Source organism: Pavona decussata, unplaced genomic scaffold, assembly GCF_977016875.1.
Source record: "Pavona decussata unplaced genomic scaffold, jaPavDecu1.1 SCAFFOLD_238, whole genome shotgun sequence".
Classification (NCBI taxonomy): Eukaryota; Metazoa; Cnidaria; class Anthozoa; order Scleractinia; family Agariciidae; genus Pavona; species Pavona decussata.
In genome coordinates, this window is record NW_028145643.1 from 108,207 (window position 1) to 124,836 (window position 16,630).

Consider the following 16,630-nt stretch of genomic DNA (forward strand, 5'->3'; position numbering starts at 1 on the left):
TCGCTAATGTTTTCGCCGACTGTTTTCAACAACCGTTGGATGAGTCGGTGATTGAATGTATGAAGAAAGAATGAGAGACTAAGTGGCTAGCAAGCGAGTATGTCAACTGTTCAATAGATGAAACTATAGTAGAATAGTAAGTATTCGGAGGATCATACGGAAGTATCGGAGGTACAAAGTTTGGAGCAATTAAGTGTGGTGACATCATCAAAACATCGATTCCCTTACGGTCTGGGCAAGTTTGGTGCCAGGTGTTCACCCAGGGGACCCCGGATGGTCTGGACGAGCTGCATCGAGGAGGAGGAGGAGGAGGAGGACGTCTATAACGACGACGACGACGACGACGACGACGCCAACCCTCGGTAAAAGAAAACAGCATCAGTTCCAGCGCCATCATCAACAGCAAAAATTTCGCCAACTTTTTCCCGTCCATTGCAGTCTAAATAAGAACAACAAAAGTGATCCTGTTAAATTCTGGTATAAATGATGTTTAATCCGTTTCTCTTTTCATAGTGAAAATTTGCAGTAGCTATCAAAGAGAATGCGAGTCAGTTTAGTTTTACTTAAACTGAAATGTCCCGTGATTGGCATCATTGACAGCTGAGGAATACAAAAAAAGCGCTGAAAATGCTTGCATTTGAAACGCGAATTCTTAACGCACTATGAATGTGGTTGGTACATTATGATTTTGTCCTTTTAGTCTGCAATTTAATACAAAAAAAGGAATAGATTCTGTCTTTATTGTTGACTGAAAACCCTAGATTTTTCTACAAGAATTTTGAAAGTCAAAAAATTTTTAAGTTGCCCGTTGGATAACGTTATCGAAAAATTTTCACTTGAGAATCTCAACTCGGCTGATCCTTTCAAGGTATTATCTGATCCGGAATATATTTATTGTTGAAACTAAATTTTCACTCGACAATTCCAATCCGGATCCTGCGATACCTGGACGGCGAAAAAATACCGACCTTATTTGCTAAAGAACTTCACGAGTTAATAAGGCGCTTACTAACGCCGGCTTGAAATCGTTGACTTCATCGCTAACTTCAAAAGTCGGAAAAATAAACATAATTAACTTTGTGCTTTTAGGTATAAAATTAAAATATTCTATAGTTGACCCCACTCCTGTGACTCATTGACATACCCACCTGATAAATTATTGAGAGCTTTTCTGATTATTTTTTTTTTTCGCTTAACGTGTGCTTTAGACAATACCAGAGCGATGTACTTCAGTAAGCCTTAATCCGCTACGTGTTGTTTAAGATTATCTCAGTAACATGTTACAACAAGTTGAATTGTTTCAAAGATGACATTTCTTAGAAAAACCAAAATAGCTGCACCCTTTTTCTCTGCGTTGGCATTGGCTGTAAATTATAAACAATTTTAATAAAGAAACAAAAGTTGTAAACCACACTGAACAAACCGACTTACGGCACGATGCAAAACGATTGAAACACTTGCGTTCGACTTGGTTACACTGAAAGTCATCATCAAAACAATAAAAGATGCTGGCAAATTGAAAGATTAGGGGCATACACTCAGCAAGAACACTGATCAGTAAACAGAATACTTAAACTTCCCAGGTCGTTTGTGTGCCCTTTCAAATACATATTTAATATCAGTGTAACCTATAAATGATTGATCTGTTTGGATGCCTTGCAGAAAGTTCTAAGAAACGAAATTTTATTCCGCAAATTCTATACTGTTGTTGGATTTATGAAAATGCCAGCTTTTTGCGCATTTTTAGCGACATATTTGTCCCTTTGAAAACTAAAGTAAACAGTTTCCAAATGTTTCTAGATTTTGCGCTGACATTTTGCTGAAAAAATCTGTAGATTTTCTTTACCACTAAATCCGAATTTCTGAGGCCTTCCGAACAGATATCCACCGAACTGAAATGTTGGGTGGCCCTGAACGATTTAAGGACCACAAAGTTTTTTTAACTGGGGAATTGAAAAATCATTAACACTGATTCAACGAGTTCAACGAAGAGTTGCAGTTCCTTAGAGGATCAGTTAATTCCAGTGTTCAAAGAGTGCTTATGAAAATTAAAATAAACAAAAAAAGTTCAATTCTGCTGTTTTAAGAATGCGAATTTTTCTTGTTCCGCTACATCGTTTCTGGTTCTCAAAAAAAAAAATTGGGTTCGTTGACACAGTTTGATAATTTCAAATTCGTAGGCTGAAATTTTTAAGTCGCACTGAGAAACTTAACCCCGACGAGGTGCTGTGACTTTCGGAAAATCATAGCTGGTCTTATTTCGCTGCCAATTCACGGGACAGCATACGCACAAGTGGATCATAAAAATCTGGCAGCAGAAATGTGGCTTTTCATTGCAGTGGGAATTTTGTTCCTGGTTCTCGCGGTTGCGATGTGTCGTATGTGGCGTCGTTTTCAAGAAGACAAAGAGACAAACTGCAACGAAGAGAAAACGACAGGTATGGAGGGCTTGACAGATTGGGATCCCGTGCAGACAGCTTTTCAAGACATAGAATGGCTCTGACAGCAAACAAAGTTCTTCCTTACAAGGTATGGCCTTTAATCACAGACAACTAAAATAATGTATGGTTTACCTTCCATATTTCTGGCTCCTACGTAAAAACGTTTCAACATGGTTGACAGTTTCAACTGCCGTTGGGATATTTCTTTCTTTCCTCCAATTAGTTGGAAGAGAACGGTTGGCTTATTTTAAAGTTAGTAAACACAGTGTATTAATTCTCTATTTTATAAAATGACTCAGTTTAAGTTTGCGTAGGACTAAATCTGAAAGTCTACCGTCGTAACTTTCTTCACCTTCAAAGTCGTTGACAGCAGAGCATATTTTGTCGATTTTTTGGTACTTTCTGGAACAGAACAGCATTTGCAACCAGCTTTTTAATGTCACAATCACTCTACAAGACGAGTTTGTTTTTCTTCCATGTAAAATAATAAAGATGAAAAAGTGAAACTCTTGAGCTGGTTTTTTCCGCTGGCTTTGTTTCTTTTCGACGGAAATAATCGGAGGACAAACGGGGGGTTATTGTGTGATAACCGTCCTGTGATTTTGTACCACGTGACGTAAAGTAGCCATTAAAATCGCGAATAAAATACCCCACGTTTTGTAGCACCTGCTCTTAGCAGTGTTTGAGATTTCGCAGACCAAAATGTCCTTTTTCCTCCGACCGTATAACCGATGAAGAGGTATTTTCCCCCACATAGCACATCTGACAAACAGCATCAAGGCGGAGAAGGAAATCTGGACCGATACGCGTAGAATCGCGGTTTGTTGATGCCCTGGCAAAATTGGAATGTCCAGCTTTGGTATCTAAATTCGCGGTAATTTCTGATGGCAGCTCATTTTAGCGGCTCATCTGCGTGTGGAAGAAAAAGAAATAAAAATTTGTATTTATAAAATAAGTGAGATACTACACCCGTTCTGATTGGTCAAAGATTTATGGTTTATAGATATTTTATGAGCAATAAACCTGCTAATAAACCATCAAATATTTTCGCTCGCGCGCGATTGGTCTAAACGCCTCACGTGACTGAATATACCCCAGCTAAAACTGGGGAATATATCCGATGATATTCCCCAAGTGATATTCCCCAATTTCAAAAACTTCAAGACGCGTCTTTTTACAATTAAAATTATATTAATGTCAAGATGGGGGAACGGTTTGCTTTTGTGACAGAAGGAGAGATAAACCTGCTGGTCGATAAAGCAGTATCAGAAAACAACATACGCTCTAACGGTAAACTGTTCTTAAACAATATGTTCAAATACTCAAGCTCGTTGCTACATGTTGCGAAAAATATTTGAAGGATAATAACCACAATAGCCTCCATTTGGCTTTAAAAATATGCTCAGATATTTGTCCTTGGACATAATCTGCTCCTCGAAGCTCACAGTTTTCCTCGAGCTTCGCTCTCGGAAAACTGTTTGCTTCTCGGAACAGATAATGCCCACGGACAAATATCTGAGCATATTTTCGCGCCAAATGGCGGCTATTGTTTATATATCTTAATGGGTTTGCCGGCGAAATATTTAGCACAAATGAAAGCATAAGTTAAAGTTTACTTGAATCCTATGTCAAAGCCAATGGTTCAGCTTTCTGTTACCAATTTTCATTTCGTTTAACCTGGTTTAATTAAACATGTTTTGTTGGTGTGAATGCTGACAAAAGCAGACATACCATCGTTATACAACAGACGATTACAGGACATTGCCATCTTCATGTATAAGATTAAGCATGAATTACTGCCACAGAGACTTTGTAATCTTTTCCAATTAGACAGTGGTTCGTATTACTGAAGAAAGCGAGAATTTGTTCAACCTCGATTCTCTTCGGTGACATATGGAAAACACTCACTTTGTTACCTAGGGCCTAAACTGTGGAATGATCTCACTCCTAGAATAAGATACCAACCCTCTCTGAAGCAATTTAAAAGAGTCATACGTAATCAGGACCTTACTGCCCTAGCAGCAAATGTCAGTAACTGTCGAGGCTGCAACCTATGCCGAGAATGACTAGGGTTTACATGATTTTTTGCGATTGATGTATGAAATTTTATTAATATGGTTTACGATGTAAATTTTAATTCATTTTTTATAATTTTTTAGAATTTTTAGAATTTAGTTAGGTGTCCACTATTAGTAGAGGGGACTTCTCCCCTCAGCTACATTTTCTTGACACGTTAATAAAGTTATTATTATTATTATTATTATTATTATTATTATTATTATTATTACTATTATTATTATTATTATTATTATTATTATTATTATTATGCAGCTTAAGTGTACTTACAAGGTTTGCACACACAACAGTCGGCTGGAGAGGAAGGCTTGGGAACTACCGCCAAGTACTGACCCTGTTGGGTGAAAAGAAAAAGAAACTGTTTATTTATTTCCGAGTAACGACATTAAAGCTCCGCACTCTTTAGTTCTTTGAAAGTTTCAACACACAGCAGTAGGCTAGAGAGGAAGGCTTGGAAACTACCGCCAAGTACTGACCCAGCTGCTGGGTGAAAATAGACAGAAACTGTTTATTTTGTTTGCAGTAGGGATGTTGAGACTTGGCACTTATTAGTTGTTTCAAAGTTATTAACAATCGCTTGATGAGGACGATCGGAAGATGACAATTGGTGATGACGAGGAGGAGGAGGAGAAATAGAAGGGTGATCATCAATCAATCAGAACCAACCAACCAATCAATCAATCAATCGATCGATCAATCAATCAATCAATCAATCAATCAATCAATCAATCAATCAATCAATCCCTTATTTAACATAGGCAGTACACTTAGCTCGATTTACAACTCCAATAACAACAACTGTAAGCTTGTTTCTAGGTACACCACGATAATCTGACAAAATTAAAATTCAAAGGAAATTAATTTGTATCTTAATCACAAAAATGTAAATTTTAGTGACGATGATAAGGATGACGGCGATAACGATGACGACGACAATGACGATGATGATGCTGCTGCTGAAATAAACGATTGCACAATCACGCACCGGGGAGGGTGGAGAATCTCGAGCGTGTTGTGATGTTAATAAAATCATAGCTTGAACACGCCCTCAGACGCACAGATAAGCCTGGTCCTCTTTTCTAGTTCCAACTGGGAATACTTTTCCTTCGGGCCATCTTTCCTCTACTCTCCATATTTTCAGTGCCTGGAACAATTGACGATTCGCGTGACCCATATTCTTGACTTTGAAATCATGAATATTTGTGGAGAAATTAATTCAGGGCTCGGTTCCGAGCTGGTCACTTTAAGTGCGTCTCACGCAGTTTGCATGCGTAGACTATCTAAGAATGTTTATTATTTTTTGCCTTACATCCTTTACGTCATGTATTTAAAGGTTTTCACCAAACTCAGTTATATCAGGGAAGGAAATCTTAAGCAAGCTCTGTTGAGCTTTAGTTAAGACCCCTCGTAGTTACTTACTATAGTACCGTGAGTAGTGGGCGTCAAGAAGGTAAGTATATAATACAACAAAATAAGTATGGCTGTTTCTCGAAGGTCCCGTTAATTTACCCGGCCCAAAATGTATTCTAGGAGAGTAATTTTTACTGATTTTGCAAGTTGTTGTTTTTTTTTTAATGTTTATTACTTTATTAAACACATTAGACCATTCTACGCTAAACTTTAATCCAATCGATAAAAAAATGTATTTCAGAAATGTCCTGAGTAGGCGGACTTTCGAGAAACAGGCCCTTGGCTGGTCAGTCTTTCATCTTTGAAAAAGATAAGTCAAAGATTTATATGTGAACTTACAGCTGGACATATTACTCCCTTCAGAACACACAAGGACTTGGTTGGCACGAACGCCCCTGCACAGACACTCATATGACACTTGTCGTCTGTAAACCAAGGAGGGTCCTTTGGTGGAGGCTGCATGAGAGACGCAATTAAAATTATATGTAAATGAAAAGGTTTCTTTGTTATGAAAAAGGATCTCGGTGGTACTCCTTAGAACGTTTGGTCGAGGTGTGCGGCTCGGTTTTCCAAAACCTGACCCCATTTCAGACCAAAATATGTCATTTTCCAGTACCCTTTTATAGACCTGTAATTGGCAAGCTTCACGAAGCCGGCTTCTAAGTTAAAAGGTATCCTAAATATTGTTTCTTAACAATAGGCTATGTTTTATTCTAGTACTGTAATAGGCTAATTAACAATTATTCCACGAGCGCACGTAGCGCCGAGTTGGCTATAATCATCTCATATCCAACAAGCGCAAGTGGAATAATTGTTTTACTAAAAACAATCAAGAAATATTGCTAGATCTTATAGATTTCGCTGTGCAAGAACAACCAGAAGACAATTTCGTCTCTTAAAAACGCCGTTTTAACACCTCTACTAAAGAAACCAAATCTGGATCATGAAGTTCTTGGTAATTTTAGGCCTATCTCGAACCTCAAGGTTATCTCCAAAGTTATTGAGAAGGTTGTCGCTGTGCGTCTTCAAGCTTACCTTGATTTTAACCAACTAACAGAGCCGCTACAATCAGCCTACAAACTCTTTCACAGCTGCGAAACTGCCCTCGTTCGCGTTCATAATGATATTTTGCGTGCTATTGATAATCGCCACTGTGTCATGCTCCTGCTACTTGATCTCACCGCTGCATTTGATACTGTCGACCACGAAATATTGCTCAAAAGATTGAACTCCAAATTCTCTATATGTGGCACTGCACTCGATTGGCTCCGCTCCTACCTTACTAACCGCACGCAGGTTGTCTTAATTGACGGGAGGAAGTCACAGTCTCTTGAGCTGAAATGTGGAGTACCTCAAGGCTCCGTTCTTGGGCCCATTCTCTACCTCCTTTACACTGCTCCACTTGCCGACATTCTACGTCTCCACGACATGCAATTTCATTTCTACGCCGATGATACTCAGTTGTATATTTCCTTTTCTACTAATGACGATCTGGAACTAACCAACAGCATCGCTAAAATTGAGAAATGTTTATCTGACCTTGATCAGTGGATGTCCTTAAACAAGCTGAAACTAAACAAAGACAAAACCGAACTTCTCTACCTCTATTCAAAGTATTGCCCTCAACAGTCTCTACCTCCACTTCGTTTTGGATCTGATACAATTCAGCCGTCTCTATGTTCCAGAAACATTGGTGTCGTTTTTGATAGTACTATGTCGATGCTCCCTCATGTTAATTCTGTTTGTAAATCTGCCTTCTATCATCTTCGAAACATCTCTCGTATAAGAAAATTGCTATCCACTACAACCACTGAGACTCTAGTCCACGCTTTTATAACCTCCAAGTTGGATCACTGTAACTCTCTCTTATACAATGTTCCGAAATATGTCATTAAAAAGCTTCAGTCAGTACAGAATGCCGCGGCTCGACTGATCACAGGCTCTCGCAAGTATGACCACATAACCCCTATTTTATTTGAACTCCACTGGCTTCCAGTTTCCGAGCGAATCAAATTCAAAATAATTCTGCTCACCCACAAAGCTCTTCACCAACAGTCCCCCATCTACATACAAGACCTGATACGCCTCTATACAACTTCAAGAACGCTCCGATCGTCGTCTGACGCATTTCGCCTATGTCATGTCAACCACAATCTAAAGTCGTATGGCTCCAGAGCTTTCGCTGTTTCGGCCCCAGAACTCTGGAACAAACTACCTATCGACATCCGTCATTGTGACAATTTAAATGTTTTTAAACGTAAACTTAAGACTCATCTTTTTTCGAATTATTTTAAACAAATATGATTTTTACTTTGTAAAGCGCTTAGAACAGAACTGGATAAGCGCTATATAAGTAGTTATTATTATTATTATTATTATTATTATTAATTTAATGATCGCCATTTCTCGGCCATGGTATAATGGCTCATATACCATGGCCTCTAAGCCAATCAAATACCTCGAATTGCATTATACAATGATTCAGTTTTTAATAATAGGATATACAACTTGGGAGGGCTTTGTGATATCTGGTCCCTGGCCTGTAAAATTCATGCCCATTTTCAGACCTGGTCTCTGGAATCCATACGCGTTTCTGAAAATCCATATCCGTTTTCAGACCTTTGAAGAAACTGACCGGCGTTGTCTAACGGGTGCGCTTTTGTTTTAGATAGTTCAAAAGGAAGTGACACATGGATTGGGCGCCATTTCTAAACCCAAGAACGTTTTCCCATGAAGCTTAAAAATAATGTGATGCTACAGTAAGTTTGCGATAAGTTATCATCCCAGTGCAAAGCAGTGAGTGTCTCTGGTCACAGATGGAGTGTGTCAGAATGGAAAAATGCGCGAGAACATATCACGAATTGTTCCTTTAAAGAATTCAGTTGCAGTGATTTTCTCTGCCGACTGAGCTACGAGGTCAGACGGGAGCAAGTCTTGGGTGATTATGGTGGCAATTGCGGCAATGTGAATGTGAAGGGTACAAATAAATGTTGTGCCGCTAGTATTGAGGACACAAATCATGGTTCAGAGAACCTCGTAGCTCAGTTTGAAGAGCTGAACGGACGATCAAATCCAGAGGTCATGGGTCCGATTCCCGCCGAGGCCAACGATTTTTCGAATTCACAGAATTGCCATCAAACTCGGATTCGCCATATTTACTCGAGAGCCGAGCGAGTAGTATGACGCGCAGGAGTTTGACAACAAGACTGTGCAATAAAATAACAAAACCAAAAAACGCTGCCATGTTAAGGCGGCGTCAGATTTTATCACAGTCGTTAGGAAAATGTTCTATTTTGCCATCAAACCTACAAATTTCATAGCTCCGTCTTTGTCGAAGCACGGGTACGGTCCTGACCAGATCTGCGGTTTGTGTTCCCCAAACCCTCCCTGACGCTTAACCAGCACGCCGCCAAGAGAACGATGAACGAGAAGAACTGTAGGGGAATAAGGGGAAACTAAACTTACCAACAAATACGTTAACATTGAACTAATGAGAAAGCACAGCTTGGGAGAAGGTGGCAAAAATTATTTCTTAATTCGTTGCCAAATCAGCTGCAGTTGTCTATGCGGGAAACCAGAAATAAGTTTTCAGTTTGTCATTAGGCTGGTGATTCTTAACTAGGGGGACTACAGGCTTTCTAAAGCATTTTGAACTAGTTATTACAGCTTTTTTTTTTAAGGAAAACTGTTGATAAAAACAGGGGCAAACCATTCCCTTTAGGTAAGCGAGCGCCAAAAGCTAAGCTTATTAGCTACCAGTGAGCTATTATTGTTCATTTGTTAGGGTAGTTAATCCTGTATCTAGAACGGGCTTTTTTTCGTCTTCTGTGGTTAGGGGAGGAGTCGGAATCCGCTCTCCTCCATATCTCCGAGAGTATTAAAGGTTTGACAATTAAACTGATGGATAGTACATCCAAAAATAATTCCTCCGGGTTCCGCGACGGGAAGTGATGGCGTCATATGACGTGTTAATTGCGTCATAATTTCCAAACGGTGGCCATCTTGGATCGGCCATCCAGGATTTCCCAAAACTTCAGAAAACCACCGAAATTGACCAAATAGTAATGAAAAACCATACAGTAACAATAAAATAATCTAAAAACATGAACATTTAAAGTCGGCGCGGACAAAAACCATCTCCCGGTCTACAGACAGGATAAGCTTCCTAAAGAAATAGTGGAAGAGAGCACTTCAAGCATTCTAAAAAATAAATCGGTAGAGTTTTTTTATTTCTTGTTTTCTATTATTTTCGATCGAGTTTTAGATCCATGCAAACTCTCATTCTACGCTTTGAGTACCTGTGATTTTACTTATTCTCGCCAAGATCGCAGAAACGGAAAAACAAAATCGGGAAATTTCTGTAAATTGCGGATTTTGTCACATCAGTACATTCTTTCGTGTTCACTGAAGCTTGAAGCCTTCTAGACTTTCGGTAAAGTAAAACGTATCCTACAATCTCCTACAATTCACTTACCTATTAACATTACTGAGATAATCCAAGCGGTACGCCGTAACATCGTTAAAACATAAACACAGGCCAGTCCCACAGCGCAAAGTTTGAACGACTGCACTCATCAAACCTTGAAACACGAGTACCAAGAAACGCACTTCATTTAAACGCAATTTATGTTACGAGCGATTTAAACAAAAAGAATCAAGATGTCGTTAGCTTTTTACGAAGTTGATGGCGCCGGTCTTAGTTTAAGCTCTGGTTTTCCGCAGTTCTACTTGTTTTAATTTTGTGTCATCTAAAGTGACGCAACCCACCAAAAGCTGTCGCGTTAAAAATGTCACCTTAGAAAGTCGGAAATTTTGACGGAATTTCCCGAGTGCTTCTGGTTAAAAAAAGTTCGTTAAAACTTTTAACACCACTTGCAGGTTTCACCTTGTATTCTGTTGAAACGTTTGTTTTTCGCTGACTGCAAATAAATGTTTGCTTTCTACTTGTAAACGGTGGCTGAACTCAATTCACGACACAAATTTTATGACTCACACTAGAACTTCCACACAAGCGTATTTAATTTAGCAGGTAGCTCATACAGCTGGTGTCCATTGTGTTGTATGACAGCAAGCTGGCAAAACTACCTTTGATAACCGTTTCACTGCCAACAGGCCACTACAATCATAATTTTTGAAAACAAAAATTATTTTGCAATAAAAAGCGTATGAAACAAACAGTCCCAACTTTCACTTGGATGGTCCTAATTTTACATTTCATTCACGGACTCAAAAGTTTGAGTTATACTTAATCTGTTTCAGGGGCCAGGGACTAGATTCACGAAGCGCTGCTTCACAATATTTGGTTTTGTCAACGGAGTTGATAAGGTAAATTGGCCACCGTAAAGAGATTCGAGTGCTGACTTTTCGAGCGTTAGCCCTTCATCAGAGCGAATTGGCTAACGCTCGAAACGTCAGCACTTGAGTCTCTTTACGGTGGCCAATTTACCTTACATATCCATTCTGTTGATAAAAACCAACATTCGTCTCTACTCCCCACCGACGCAGTAACTACAGTTTCTTTGTAAACTAACTCCCTTATTTCTTAACAATAGTCGATCGTTATTCCAACAATAGAATATTGTTAAATAGCAATATCAACTTAGGAGGACTTCGTGAATTAGGCTCCAGGCTCTCAGATAAATGGGATGCCATGCAATAATAAAACGCGCCGGGACTGGGGCAGGCTGTTAAACACTGACAACACGCTGACCATTTGATTACACTTTGTTTACAATGTTAAGAAAAAATAAACAGACGGCAATTGGCCTTACTATCACATGACAAGAAACATCCATTACTTCAACGCCCTTACTTTAAGAGTAGCCTGTCCTAGGCTCTAAGATAGTTGGGAGAAGAAAACAAATGAAAATCCATTTATCGTGCATCCCCCGACCCAAACCCATTATTATTTTCTTGAGTCAAGGAAGACAACTTGTACTCAGTATGTGTTTCCTGCTCAGTTAGGCTTGGGTTCTACCTTCGCGAGGTGACGTCACCTTCGCCCGCACCTGTCCCAGGCTTCACGCGCAGAAGGAGACCCCTCCCAGGCTTTTCACGGACTAAAGAAGCAAGAGGGCACGCCTAGGAGCTGTCCATACTGAATCCTGTGTATATCTGTGACAAACAATCGGTTTAATTAAATCCGTTTATCTGTAACTTTGGTAATTCGATAAATACTCTGTATGTGTGTTAGTCTGGTTCGCATGAGATCACGTGATCTAGCGTCATGTCTCTTTCCGTGACTGGCAGCTCGTCACAAAATTGAGTGCTGAAAGCCAACCCTACAAAGAAAAACAAAAAACAAACAAACAAACAAGGCAGATTGGGATATATTATAAAATTGTCTAAACAACTATAAAAAAACAAGCTTTTCGGTAGACCTATTTCCTTTACGAATGTTTGGTTTTACAAACTGAGTCGCCACCGTAAAAACATTCGACGACTGACGCTTCGAGCGTTAGCCGTTCGTCAGAGCGAACCAAGAAATTGTTAGTTGTATGTGTTTATGTAGTAACTTGTGGAGCTACGCTATTGGTGGTAACATGGTTTCGTTAAAAAAAAACAAGAATAAATTAGTCGAACGAAAAGCGTTCGTTGACTTCGTGGGGACTACATATAAGTGTGCCGATTTGGAAGATGAATTTTTGCTCTAAAGTTTTGCCGCTTTCTGTGTTACCATGATGTAGAGAAATTCTACAGACTGTCACGTGTTTGTAATAATGGTTAAACAGGTTGAAGTGTCGAGCAGCTGGTTTGGATGCATCTTGCATCTTTGTCATTTCCTTTAGTTTATAATGGTAATTGAACTGAGTGGAGTGCAATTTGGTCTGAAATCATACGCGTGATTTCAAAATCAAACGAGCGCGCAGCGCGAGTTTGATTTGAAATCACAAGTATGATTTCAGACCAAAATTGCACGACACGAAGTTCAATTACCACTTAATTACATCCATTTTGAAATCACAGAGTATCATTGTCAATATTAATATTCTATTTGTGTTACTTCATTTCCATTTTGATGGGCTAAAGAAAGGATGCGATTTAGGGCAAAAAATGGTGCAATTTGGGAATAAATTGCACCATTTTGGACCAATCAGATTTCAAGGATCACCAGTGATTTCAAAATGGATGTAATTAAAACGTTAATTCACTTTCTGCAAATGGGAGGCCCATCCAAAAACGTTTTTCACTGCTAAAATACTAAAAAAAATCAGCCGTGCGGAATCCGCTGTTACCTGTTTCTAACACCCTCTGTAAATAGTTCATTACCGGATGGTTCTCTTGGGATCCCGCTTGCCTATTTAAGTCCAAAACTTCTTCTTCTTTTTTTGCCGATTTGGCCATGTGAGGCGCTCTGCATTGGCTTCTAAATTATTTTAATTTACCCTCCTTCTCCCTCTTCGGCGACGTTCCGCCTTGCCTTCCTCACTCTCTTGCGACCTCCTGGCTAGGCTAAATTTTGCCTCCCATATCTTAATTCGGCAAAGGCAGCGAGTAGTGTCTTGGCAGTGAGGATACAAAATTTCTGTAGCAAGAATTCTGCAGCTAGTCATGAGAAACATTCACACGGAATCGGTACGCTTAAATTGTTCAGCTGACTATGCGGGTCTTCCGAAAGAGATAAGTTCCCGCCGCTATTAGCAGGAAAAGAAACGAACAAGGACAAATTTCTGTTAGGGTCTGTTTACAAGGAGGGTGGGTAACCCTAGTGCTAGGGTTCGGCCCTAACAAGCGGGTTAAAGATAGCCTGGGTTTACAAGCAAATTTTCACAGGTAGGGTTACCTTATCACTTGGATCAACTATACTACAAAGCGCAGGAAAATTGTAGAAAATTGTAAAATTGGCCTGTAGAGCGTTTTTTTGTGAGTGAAGGAAGATGAAAATGGCGGTATTGAAAGCCAAGTCGTACTCGTTCCACCATTTTGACCGCTCTTTTCAACTTTCAAAGAGTCTGGAAACGAGTAAAAAGTTGTGCCGGGCTTATCTCTGGCGAAGCGTTTACAAGGCAGCTAGGGTTAGTACCCTGGCACATGGGTAACTCTATCCACCTTGTAAACACGTCGCGTAAAAAAATATGGGAATGTGCGAGTGCTAGGGTAACCCTAGCGCTAGTGGTTATCCTCCCTCCTTGTAAACAGGCCCACAGACACAAAGAACACAAAATGTTGAAAATTTTTGCTCCGCAACTCACCAACTAAAAGTGGTTTCTTTTCACATTTCGCGATGCACTTCATAATGTAATTGTCGTAGTAGCCCTAAAGAAAAAGAACTTTAGCTTAACAAATGGAAAATGTCGTCAAGGCGTAGGCTGTGGTAATAAAGGATTAAATATGACTTTTTATTTGGCAAACCACGTGTTCATTACTGAACAATAAACATTTTAATACTCTAGAGACTTCTCTTGTTGGTGATTTAAGAGTGACGATTAAACCTGTTTAGTAAACCGAAGCCGGTGCGCCTCGTTTTTTTTTTCAAGCCACTTTTTGTTGTTTGGAAACTGGATGAAACTCTTCCTTATCTTAGATACATCACATGTAAAATACCCGATCAACAGACAATTCCTGTAGTTTTTCGTTGCTGCAAGCGTGTCAACGGAGTAGCACCGTCTCTTAGAGCTAAAGCTTACCTTTCCTCGACCAAGGCGATGACCACTCTATCAAAAAAATAAAGGTACTTTAAAAACAATTATAAACATCGTGTGGGGGGTTACAGATCGACGCCTTATTACACAGGCCGTGGTTTAAGAATGACACAGTCGGCTAGCTATCACAGAGAATCACCTCAAAAACCTTGTCAACTGTCTCGATAAAAAAGAAGACTGAGTCGGCTCGCTTTTTACCCGATTCATCTACAAGAGGTTTATTTAAAAACTGCTAAATCGGGACGGTGAACGTTCAAGTTTATTTCGGTCGTGCTGAACAGCCTTCACAGATTCGTAGTGAAAAGAGACTGAAAATAACCGTATCTGATGATTGAAGCCAGAGTCAGTAATGGAGTTTTTATTACTTAATTAAACCAGTTCACATGTATTTAGTCCCATTTACTTGTATTTTGACTGTTTGGACATTTTTATACCTTACGCACTGAGTATTTTGTATGTTGTATCAAGCTCAGAATTTGTAAAATGCCCAGTAATTGTATTAAACCCAACTTTTCAATCTCCATCACGTATGTTTATTGTCCATATAATAAAAAGAAAATTTCACGGTGGCTTAATTAAGGTGACGCGACCCAGTTTTTTTTTTGCGGTATCACCCCACTTTGAAGCTCTCTGGTATCCCCACCTTTGCTTTTATCGTAAGTTTAACACACAGAATGGATAACATATAGATCAATCTACAATATAGCAAAAAAATTTCGGCGATCGGAGTAAATGTCACGTGGTTATAGTGCCACGCCCCTTTTAGATCTGAGTCGAAATTCTGCTGTTGCTGGCTTTTTTTCGTGAGAATCTCTCGGCTAAACAAAGTGCGCATTGTTGCCTTGCGCTGAACAAAGTTTCAACAAAATCACAAAGACCCAATTCGAGAAATTTAGCGCTTTCCAAATATAGGAGAGCTTCAAAGTAGGGTGGTACCACCAAAAAATAACTGGGTCGAGTCACCTTAAGATATGAATTTTATTTTCTCGTGTTAAAAACAATATTTTACTCACTCGCTGCGCTCGTTCGTAAAGTATTGTTTTTACCACTCGCAAATAAAATTCATATCTTTGCGCCGCCGTGTAATATCCCCTATATATAAATATATTTTTCACTTGAATTCGCGCGGCTTAGCTCCGCTCGGGCCGGCTCGGCCCGACGAACTTATTAACCTCGCCGTGCTTCGGCCCTCGCTTCGTGAGGAATCAGTTCGCGAACCAACCTATTATTTATGTCGAGTTTATCGTAATCAAAACCAAATTAAAGGGAGGGTGAACATCACGTGCAAACTAAATTTAAATATAAATTTATTCCCAAAACCCTACAGTCATCTACAACCAAAACCTGTGAAAAAGACAAAGTGGTTTGGATCATTTAATTTTATCGGCCAAAAGATTATCCACAAGGCCATTAACGCACCCGCGTGGCATTGAAACTTCAGCAGCGCGACCATCTATTTTGAAAACCAGTCAAACGTTGAAATGTGGCAATTTTTTCCTTTCCTCTATAGACAAAGACAAAATGGTAGCGGGAAGACTCTCAAACTGGAAATTACTGGCTCGATATAGTTTCACTTTTGATTATTTGCTTCATTCACCGTTACCTTAGCGATCAATGACGCAGAAGCAGAACATCTGCTTCGAGGGACAAAAAACAAACCTGTTCCGAGAAGACCTTTAATTCAAAAGGTTTTTTCGCCCTACTCTCAGAGGAGTTGATGCAAATATTGCACGAATAACAGTGGGAAAGAGACATGAATTCGTTGTCAAATACATTTTTATACAAAATTATAACTGCAAAACTTTGCAATTGTAAACTTTACCGGCAAAATATCAAACTGATAACAAAGCGAATATATATCAATAACCACATTCACATTTTTAAGCGGCCACTTTCCAAAGTCCCGAATTATTTGTCAGTAAAGTGCTGTATTCGATACCTCTATTTAACGGCCACCTCTACTAAGCGGCCGCGGCCACCTCTACTAAGCGGCCGCGGCCACCTATTTGCTTTTTAAAGTTTAGTATTTATTGTGTTTTTACCTCTATTAAGCGGCCAGCA

At 39.5% G+C, this 16,630-nt stretch overlaps 1 protein-coding gene and 1 long non-coding RNA gene across 2 annotated transcripts; both read right to left on the minus strand.

The window, feature by feature from the left end:
• Positions 1-33: 33 nt before the first annotated feature.
• LOC146457594 (uncharacterized) lies at positions 34-10,900 on the minus strand. The gene is made up of 7 exons (XM_085091692.1): positions 10,813-10,900; positions 10,402-10,507; positions 9,237-9,361; positions 6,267-6,383; positions 4,788-4,851; positions 1,149-3,350; positions 34-439 (listed from the first exon to the last, which is right to left on the minus strand). Exons 2-6 carry the CDS (start codon positions 10,442-10,444, stop codon positions 3,334-3,336), a joined length of 366 nt encoding a protein of 121 aa, XP_084947818.1. The 5' UTR covers positions 10,445-10,507; positions 10,813-10,900; the 3' UTR covers positions 34-439; positions 1,149-3,333.
• A 795-nt stretch (positions 10,901-11,695) lies between these two features.
• LOC146457595 (uncharacterized) lies at positions 11,696-14,635 on the minus strand. Its single transcript, XR_014858430.1, has 3 exons — positions 14,555-14,635; positions 14,120-14,183; positions 11,696-12,208 (listed from the first exon to the last, which is right to left on the minus strand). It is a non-coding gene; the product is annotated as an uncharacterized LOC146457595 (long non-coding RNA).
• Positions 14,636-16,630: the final 1,995 nt, after the last annotated feature.

Excerpts from the sequence above, each read along its gene's own strand:
- LOC146457594 (XM_085091692.1), bottom strand. The coding sequence starts at position 10,444 with ATGTTACGGCGTACCGCTTGGATTATCTCAGTAATGTTAATAG. Across the intron at positions 9,362-10,401 it reads TATCTCAGTAATGTTAATAG|TTCTTCTCGTTCATCGTTCT; the intron begins GTAAGTGAATTG and ends ATTCCCCTACAG. Across the intron at positions 6,384-9,236 it reads AAGACGGAGCTATGAAATTT|CCTCCACCAAAGGACCCTCC; the intron begins GTAGGTTTGATG and ends TCTCTCATGCAG.